Here is a 10,476-nt window from a genome sequence, read left to right on the forward strand (position 1 = left end):
CTGCAAAATCTTCGAAATCTATGGAATTCCAAATCTATGATAAACAAATCTATGTCAGAGCCCTCTCCCAGGCAACATCCACAGCATCAAGGCTTTGAAGGACAAATCACATCACCAACATACTTAGCACAAGAATCCCCAAATAGGTATCAAAACAATAGATTTCCAGGAGGGTAGGGAAAACATTTCAAAGATGTTCCCAAAGCCTCCTCGGAGATATTATAACATCTTTGTTGCTTCATAGGAAATACCTAATATGCCTACAATTAGGAGAGAGAGAGAAAAAAAAAGCATCCAGGGAGGTATTGAGAATCTTGTGTCTTTTCAAAAGGATAATTCATAGGCCAAGTGAAAATGATGTAGAAAGTAAAGAACCTCCAAAAGCAACTACGTACCTTCCCCACCTAGCTCATCCTACACCATTTGCAGCAAAGTCTGAGATCCCACATAATCCTTATCAGCCATCTCACACATCGCAATACTGCAATAGAAGTAAGTTATCTTAGATGCTGTAACTGCATAAGAAGACTACTATTCAAGAAAGAGAAAACAGTGTGATCTCTGTAGTACTGGAAATGCTGATGTATAATTGGATGTATAATTTGACTTAACCATGCAGACATGATTTCATCAAAGGCAAATGGAATTTGAAAGATCCAATTTAAAGCTTCAAGGCATTTAAGTGGCAGGATAGATACAGGAGGCTGAAGTGTTTTAGATTATCAGTGGGCATTTGGTAAGTGCTACCTGAACCACATGAATGGTTGTTGTAAAACCCAATCACGTTTGTGGTACCACATTAGCAATGGACAGAAGATTGCTTTAAGAAGATAAAGCAGCAGAGGAATAAATAGATCATTTTTCAATTGGCAGACAATGGCTGGTACAGTCTACAAAGATATATTGCTGCACACCGGTGAGTTTACCTCAGGCTGAATGAAGTGTTATCATAACGGCATTAGTGGAAACTAGAAAGGATACCTGCTAGTTTTGCTGAAGCTGATTTATGATGAAAAGATTCATCCAGTGTTTTATTTTAGTCAGGCTATTAAATAATATGGACCTGTAGTCAAAGATGATGATGGACAGGTGTAAAGATTTGTAAGAAACAAGAACAGGAGTAGACACGAGGAAATCAGGAGTAGTCCATATAGTTCCTTAAACCTGCTCTGCAAATTCTGCTGACCCTTGAGCTCAACTCTTTTTTCCTTCAAAATATATTTAGTTCTCTGTCTGAAGGAATGTCTCTTCTCCACACTCTTAGATGATCAGCCTCTTATCTTAAAACAGTGCACCCTATCCCGTACCCTCCAGCTGGGAGTGAACAGTAAGCCACTCAACATGCTCAATGTTCCTGGAATCATATGAGCTTCAGTGAGAGTGGAGTCACATCTTGGTACAGTTTTCAAAAAGGACTGGTATTTCTACCCAACATCTGTTTCTGGGCTACTTAAAGATTAAAAAATTAGTTTTATTTGTCACATGTAAATCGAAACATACAGTGAAAGGCGTCATTTGCGTCAATGACCAATGCGGTTCGAACATGGGCTGGGGGCAGCTGGCAGGTGTTGCCATGTTTCCAGCATCAACATGGCATGCCCTAACCATACGTCAATGGAATGTGGGAGGAAACTGGAGCACTCAGAAGAAGCCATGCGATCATGGGGAGATTGTACAGACAGAAGTGGGAATTGGCACTGTAAAGCATTACACTACTGTGCCAATCCTCCTTCAGACTCCAAAGTATTTCATACATAGTGCACTTCTCCAACATTGAAATATTCACATACACATTCATTCCTAAGAACACTAATTTCTCTAATATTCTAACCTTTGGTAAGTCAGCAGATACCTCTCACAAATCTTTGGTCATTCATAATCTTATAGTCCAATGTCTCTCAATGTACAAAGTCTTCCTTCCCCATTATCCTTGCCTGGCTCTGATTTATTCTAGTGAATCAATTTGAAAGTTCTCATTTTTGACTTCATAACCATCAAAAGCTTTCCTTAGCATTACTTGGGACATCTTGCCCACCAGTTGTCCCCGCATACATCTTACATAACCTTCAAGTCCCTCCATAATCACAGCTGTGAGCATAAATCAGTACATGTGCTTTGATCCATAGCTTCAAACCCAATCACTCTCACTATGCCTTTAGTTATCCCCACCCTAAACCTTCAATAAGCAGTAGAATGTTTCAATATAAAGTCTAGGTAAGCAAGTATTATAATTTAATTACTTGAAGAGTACTAATTAGTATTTCTAAGACTTACTGAACTAAATATTTTTCCATCTTTTCCCAAAAGCAATTTTCTGCGCTTACTTAGGAGCAGCACTCATGAATATGATGTCTGTGGTAAGTGATCATCAGCAGTTATTAAAATTTTAATATATTTGCATTTTAAACTTAACCTGTGACTTCACTAAATCCATATGTTTTCGTTAACTAAAGAACCAACTTGCATTAATGTAATAGCCTTATTCACTTACTGTGACTGAGTGTGGGATGTGTACTATGAACTGGGTGATTTATTTAGTGGGGTTAAAGGAGCAAAAATTAAATGAGGGCAATTAAAAAAGTTAGTGTGGGTGTTTACCTCCACCTTCTGTTCGTTTCTGATCTCGGTAGGGTTTCTAATACCTTTGTCTGTTTTCTGCCCCCTTTCCTTGTCCACACTGATCATTCAAAGTGGCAGTAGAGTTTTATGATGGTGGTTAAAAAGGCATATGGGCTTCTGGCACTCATTAATCAGGGTATCGAAGGCAAGAGCATGAGATTAGACCTCAGAGGAGTACTGCATGCTGTTCTGGTCACCGAAATATAGGAAGGGTGTGATAGCACTGGAGAGGGTGCAGAGGAGACTCACCAGGATATTGTCTGGGATGGAGTATTTCAATTATCAGAAGAAACAGGAGAGGTCAGGTCTGTTTTCCCTGAGGTGGAGCAGGTTAAGGGGGACCTCCTTGAGATATATAAAATCATAGGGGTATAGAAAGGGTAAACTGCAGGAAACTGTTCTCCAGAGCAGAGATGAATAAAACTAGAGGACTTTGATTTGGGATAATGGCATAAGAAATTTAGAGGGGATTTCAGGGGAATCCATTTCATCCGAAGAGCAGTGAGTACCTTGAGGGAGTGGTGGAAGCTGAGTCACTAATAGCTCTTAAGAAGTGTCCAGATGAGCACTTTAAACCCCAAGGAAAGTGGTAACATAGTGGTTAGCACGACCCAGCTCAGGGCATCGGAGGTTGGAGTTCAATTACGGCATCCTCTGTAAGAAAGTCTGTACATTCTTCCTGTGTGCGCGTGGTTTCCTCTAGGTTCTTCGCTTTCGTCCCCCAGTCCAAGATTTACTGGCTAGTAGGGTAATGGGTCATTGTAAGTTGTCCTGTGATTAGGCTAGGGTTAAATTGGTGGGTCGCTGGGCAGCACGGCTCAGTGAGCCTAAAGGGCCTGTATCTCTACAAAGAACACTTACAGGCCATATGCTAGATGATGAAATGAATATAGCTAGCAGGGACTGGATAGGTTGAATGGTATGTTACCTTGCCATATGATATGAAGATCCATGTCAGTGAGGAGCAACTCTGTGCTGCCCCCTTTGCCACATTTTCAGTAGTACACATGTATCCCGTATGCTGTGGCTTTGTGGGTTATAGCTCTGATGTTAATCAACGCATGACTAGGTCAGATGCACAACACTGAGCCACTACTCAGAGAACTAAAACAATGCAAAGGGAAATGAAACATTGCATGCTCAAAATATGGACAAACATTTTCACAGTAATTGTGATGGAATACCACGTGAGCCATCTTGAGCAGATGCAGGCTAATTCAGGTTTAGCACTCCTGTTTATGACCTATCCGATTCGAAAGGCAGCTGTCCCTGGGGTGCATAAAACAAGACCACAATCTGTGAATCATTTCAAATCTCCTACATCTTTTAAAGTGGAATGTATAAACATTAACTTTGCAGATCCACTGTTTAGGCTATACTTATATTAATTCTTAAATCGTTAATGCATAACAGCAGCCTGTGCATATTAATATGAACTTCACCAAAGGGCTGCATTCTGTGGAACAATAAAATCCTCTTCAGTACGGACTATGTCTGTTATCCAGGCTTGCTTTCATCAATAGTTTTTCTTGAAGCAGCAACGATGTTTCCCCTCACTGTTTTATTATGCACTGTTTTCTAGTTTGGATTACCTGCATGCACTTGGCCCTTCTGCCTTTCCACAATTGTATTTCTCCTGATGAAGAGTAACCACAAAGACATCTATAAATTAGCGCTATGCGAAGTGACGTACCCGGAGAAGAACAGAAAGATCTATCTGGAAATGAAGGAAACTGAACAAAGTAAATGAAACTATAATAATCCAAAGAAACCTTGAAAGTATAGCTGCGTACAAGAATGTAAATCATGTTGCCGCATCTATCAATCGCCTTATAATCACTCCACATTATGGAAACACACATTATGGTAGAACTACCTATATATGCATGCAACTGGTTCCTCGTAATTACATAATCGGCATATAATATAAATATTTTACTGTAGATACTGTTTTTGTTTCAAAGTTGAAATGGACCCTTTCTATACTAATAACATGATATCCAATAAGTAATATTGATTCTATCCAACACCATTGATTTGAACAGCTCCTGCTCTCACTTCTGAATTTGAAAAGTAAGTTGGATATTGGACATTTGGAGTTAAAACCATCCATATATATATAGGACCTAACCTGGTTGATCATTATTAGCCTGACCCAGGAAAATTTATGTATCCAACCACTCACACTTAACACAGAGAGCCCCAAAACATTTCATGTAGACAAAAATAAATAGGTGTTAAGGAAAAGAAAAGCTAAAAGGTAAATAACATCTTGTAAAACAGAATTTTAAGGAAGACCTTCAGGGGTGGAATATGGAGGGGTACTCCACAGACTGCCACCACCTGAGGAGAAATATTTTCTCTATACAAATGAGAAGTGCACAGTAGGTTGACACATGTGCTTGTTGGAGTGTGTTCTCTGCAGAAGGTTTCACACTTTTATCTTCAACTTTTGTGGATGCATGAAATGCAAAGACAAAACTTTTCCTAATCAGACATGCAGGAAGGCTGATCACTGTAAGCCTTCAATTTCATCTTAACTACCATTACATACATTAATCCATGAGACTATACCCCTACATTATATGTTTTCTAAACACTTAATTGGAAACGTTTTCCAGGATTTTCATGCTGACTAAATTACTAGAAAGTAAAACATTCAACTTTCTTTTTGCACACACAGTTTTTCCAAACGAATTGTGTAGTGGCTCTCTCCTTTATACAACATCTCAATCAAGAATTAATGATCAAGTTGCTGAAGAAGAGAAGTTCATTGGGTCAAATCAGAAAAGCGTTCTTCTTGTGACAAATGTAAATTTCAAGATCTGTGAGGTAGAAGAAATATAAAAAGAAGCCAAGAATGAAAGTCCATCAACTAAATTAAAAGTCAGAATAGACAAAGTGGTGTACAGTAGATAATGATGTCTGAGCTATCTGTATTTCATTTGTGAACACGAAGCTTCCTATAAAAAGCTTATTCTAGTCAAAGGTGTGCCAAATGTCAATTCTGAAATAAAGCTTTTGATTCGTAACTGTTCATTAATCCCTGACAAACAATCCCCACAAAATTATGTACAATAGTGAAATGATATTATATTACATCCTCCATAGTCACTAAATGTAGCAATGAATTTTTGCAGCCAATGCAGTAGTTCATTGTAAAATAATAGGAAATGCAACAGCAAATTCCCTTGCTCTTCATTTGAACAATAATATAAAATTAAAGTTTTCTTTATCAGTACTTCTAGTAATGTAGTAGTCCCTTAGTATTTAGTAATAAATGACCAAAGAATTTTGTGCACAAGCCTCTGAAAAAGAATTTGTAAATGTTTGATTTGACATTGAAAGTGCTCCCAACTGAACCTTGCATGGCACAGTGTTGTGTGTGATAAGTAGCTGGAAACCAGAATTTAAAACTCTAATGAAAGGTAATGCATAATTTTGTGAAAGTTAAACCATCACTTAGAAATTGCTGGAGATGTTATCAAATGACCACTTAAGACATTCATTACTTCATTAATTTTATTGGTTATTTTAAATGGACTGGGTTGGAAAACTGAATTTTCTTCAAACTGCTGAGCATGATAGGTCAAATCATCTTGGAGCATTAAAAATACAGAACAGATTGATAAATGGAATTGAAATTCACAACTAATGGATATTGGAATAAATTCAGTGCAACAAATGGCCCATTTTGTTGCAATGTTCAATGGTTCAGTTGAAGCACTCATAAAACCTGAATGTTTCAAACATTTACTGGTAATTTCCAGGCTTGTGCTTCTATTCTGTATGATAGTCTGAATAAATGGAGATCAAGTAGAATAGACCAAATGGTATCCTTCTCTGTCATATATTATATCAAAGCATAGCTTGATTCTTCTGAATGGTGAGCCTTGCAATACAATTATATCTCATTGTCTCTATTAAATGGTCCATTATCTTGACTTTAAAACTTAATTAACCAGATGGCTGATTCTGCAAATCACACTTAGTCATGAATTTTTAACCATTTTAATAGATAAAAATGATAACAAGTATGTATTTGGACTGCTTATTTTATACAGAAAAGCTATTTTGTGAAATTTGACAATTAATATGTTTCAAGACATAAATAAAGCAATAAAAATGCTTTTAAAATGAGAACTTAAATATAGAAAATGCTGTTTAATACTACAGTCAGCAGTTAGAATTTAAAAATTGGTTACCAATTCAGTGTTTATCTTCAGTCCTTCCTGTCTTTTTCCTGGATAGCCTATATTCATGTTGGTTAGATTGTCTCAATCAAATATTTGGAAATGCTTTCTAATATTTAGTGTGTTCAATCAATAGGATTATGTTCAGTCAGAAATAGTTGTATTAAACAAATACATTATTCCCTTGGTTGTTATCAATAGTATAGATCTTGGAATACTCAAACACTGGATGTGAAGTATTTAAATTCACCTTTAATTGTGCCAACCATCAGACTTTATGACTTTTATTTTGAAACAACTCAAAATATGTATTTTTGGCTTGGCTAATCTAGTTGTTGTGAACAGAGATCAGAGTGATTCATAGATGAGACTATAGAAAGATATTCAGATTTTCAATGTAAGGTTTATTGAACACATCAGTGTGCCCATCCCAAATTTCAGAACCAGAACCAGGTTCATATGTTGTGATTCGCTCTCCTGAATACATAAGTCCACTGAACATATACAGTAGGTTCACTGAAGATTTAGTTATCTCACTTTTTCAGTTACTTTAGTGACCAAAACTGCCGGAAATGCCAACTTATAATTGTTGTCCCTAATTCTGCAACAGTTGTTAAGCAAGATCAACAAAGCTCTTGCTCCCCGCAGAGAGGAGTAAAAAAGGACAAAAATTGGTCACTTAGGTCAGGCATGGAGAACTTAATATTGTAGAGAATTTAGGGCATAGAAATTGTAGCAAGAAGTTAAAAGGAAAACAATACTGATGGTATGAAAAAGTAATGGCAAATAAATGTAAAGAAAATCGAAAGATTTTTATGGAGGGCAACTGAAAGATGTGTAAGGCCTCCTCAGAACCAAAAAAGGTAACTGGTATGTGGAGGTGAAAGTAGAAGACATGAATAATGTACTTAATGAACATGGTTCAGCTCACAAAAGAAGAGGATGATGCTGTTCTTAAGAACTATAAAATATAGGATGGCATAAACAAAGGGAGAGCAGATTTATCAAGTGGTTTAGCATTATTGAAGGTAAAAGCCAAACTGAAAAGTAACCCATGCAAAGTTCAAAGTAAATTTATTATCAAAGTGCATATATGCCACCATATACTTGTATCCAGAGATACCGGCCATGTGACAGATGCACTGCCACCTGGCTGGTCGGAGGACACACCACATGCCAATCAACATTTGGTCCCTCCCAACTAATCAATGCACACCTAAATTATTGGTCACCTTAATTGGATTAGCGCAACCAGCCCCATGCTTTAAAAGGTGAGACTTGCCCTTGGCTAGTCCTCTCTTGCAGACCACCACATTGGAGGTAAGTGCATTGATTTATGCTTGGGAAGGTCTATCGTTTGTCCTGGTAAGGGAGCTGCAGCTATCCAAGGTCAAGGGGGATAGCTGTTGTAGTGCTTTTCCCTTGTTCTTTGTTTGTGTAACCGTACCCTGTCCCCACACCACTTCCTGTGTATTGTAGTTGCTTGTGTTGACCCGACTTCCCCTTGTAAATAAATTCCTTATTATTAAAACTGTGTGTGTCCAGGCCTCTACTGTTGAGACTCAAAGAACCAGTTATTTTCCATCACAACACTTGGCGCTGCAGCGCAGGGTCTCATAGGTTTTGGCTGGACACAAGCACAGGGGATAATGTTCTGGAATAAGGGGAAGAAAGCCAGTGCAGGCACCCAGGATAAGATCCCTGGGTGGGCTGATGAAAGGGAGGGATTTGAGAGTCTGGCCAGCATGCTGGCAGACCACGGAAAACCAGTGGACTGGTCTGAGCAGTTAGAGCCCCGTGGAGAGAAGCTGGGCCATCATGTGGTCTCCCTCCTGAAGGAATCAGGGTTCCCCAAAGCCAAGGGGAGTCAAAGGGGTGCCTTCTGGTTGTTTGCATCCCTGCTGAGACGCCAGGTTAGAATTACTGATCACTTGCAACACTTGTGTGGTCAGAAGGACAGGGAAATTGAAGACCTCAGTCAGCGTTGTTGCACGCTGAAGGAAGCAGCACAGGCTGCCCAGGCCCGAGCCAATGACCTTGAAGTTAGGGGAACTGAACTTGCCTGTCGCCTCATAAAACTTGATGGCAGCCGGACCCATTAAAGATTCGAGCCTTAGTCCAGTGTGGCGACAAGCTGGACGCATGGCTGGGGGATGGGGACATCTGGCTGGATGGTGACGACGAGGGGATGCCCGAGGAACCAAGGTCCCACAACCACCCTTCCCCCTTCTCACCCGAGCTCCAACATGCCCGACCCGTCACCGTGCGGTCCCAGGTTCACCGCAGGGAGGAAGGGAACGAGGGGGAGACGGCCGGACCTTCCCCTAGTCACTCCAAGACCACGGAGACCTGGGACTTCTCCCCCAAGGAGCTGACCCAGTTGGCGGATTGCTACCACCAATGACCAGGCAAGCACCTCGTGGCCTGGCTGCTCCGGCTGTGGGACGAGGGGGGGCCCAACCTCAGCCTCTCCCATCAGGAGGCAAGTGCCCTGGGAAGCCTCTCTGACCAGCAGAGCATAAACAATGCACTGCGGGTGCCACAAGCAGAAATCTGCGACGGCACAACCCTGTGGGATCGGGTAGTGACCGCAGTACGAGCTCGCTATCCCACACTTCTGGAGTGGGATCTACACGGGCGCCCGCAATGGGGTACGGTCAGTGAGGTCACCCGGGTTATCAGGGAATGGGCACTGGTCAACGGCATCTATCAAGGTGCCTGCGACCGTAACTTCCTTGAAAACACACGAGTGACCGGTGCCCTAGCGGGATACTCGGTCACTACCGCACGCCCCAATCTGAAGTCGGTAATCCTGCCCCTCATGGCACCAGCCAGGGGTAGGACCGTACGGGATGCCATCACCCTCCTGGAGGGATTAGAATATATGCAGAGGAGGGCACCTATGCAGGTCCGGAAGACCGAGACAAGGGCCCTAGACACTATCCCTCTCAGATGTACACGCAGGCAGCTGTACACGGAACTGCTGCGTGCAGGGGTGGATCATAACCAGATAGATGGCATCCCCACCCCCAACCTATATGCCCTGTGGAAGGAGCATTGCAGGGGGAAGACTACTTACAAAAAGACCACCCACACCGAGCCACCCTCCGCACCTTCCCTGCCCGAAACTGTCTCGGAGGCCCTCGAAGCAGAACTCAGGCAGCTCGTCAGGCAGGAAATGTCCCACCTCCACCAGCAAAGTGCCTCACCCCCGGCATGGCAGACCTCTTCCCCCCTCCCATAGGATGAAGGCCAGGGCCCCCGGCGCATTTGCTCTCTCGCCCTTTCCTGCCCGGGGGACCTGAGGCCACATATACCCGTCACAGTACATTGGGGAAAGGGAAACACACAGAGGTGGATGGCGCTTGTCGACACAGGCGCCCAGCACACGATTATCCCAGGCAGTCCTGCCTTATGGAGGGGTATGGACATGCAGATAGAGGGATTGGGGGGGCTCCCTGTTACCAGCTAAGGAGGTCACCCTCTGCCTCGCCATAGGCAACCATTCCCCCAGACGTGTACAAGTCCTTATTGCCTCCTCCCCGGAATGTATCCTCGAGATCAATGTCTTAAAGGGACAATCGCTTGAAACAAACAGAGGCAAGTTCACCTTCGGCATTGCGCGAACCACTACTGTCGACGGGGTGGCTAAGTGGGAGCCAAT

General features: G+C 41.7%; 1 protein-coding gene across 7 annotated transcripts in view; it reads left to right on the forward strand.

Annotated features, from left to right (window-relative positions):
- The window catches only part of LOC140737735 (urea transporter 2-like), a 139,504-nt gene extending 131,161 nt beyond the window's left edge, over positions 1-8,343 (forward strand). For all 7 annotated transcript variants that reach the window (XM_073064322.1, XM_073064324.1, XM_073064323.1 and 4 more), the window contains 3 exons: positions 2,308-2,357; positions 4,202-4,361; positions 5,303-8,343. In XM_073064322.1, coding sequence (XP_072920423.1) covers positions 2,308-2,357; positions 4,202-4,361; positions 5,303-5,466 — 374 coding nt within the window. In that variant the 3' untranslated portion in view covers positions 5,467-8,343. The remainder of the gene's footprint in view (positions 1-2,307; positions 2,358-4,201; positions 4,362-5,302) is intronic.
- Positions 8,344-10,476: the final 2,133 nt, after the last annotated feature.

Source organism: Hemitrygon akajei, chromosome 13 (assembly GCF_048418815.1).
Source record: "Hemitrygon akajei chromosome 13, sHemAka1.3, whole genome shotgun sequence".
NCBI lineage: Eukaryota > Metazoa > Chordata > Chondrichthyes > Myliobatiformes > Dasyatidae > Hemitrygon > Hemitrygon akajei.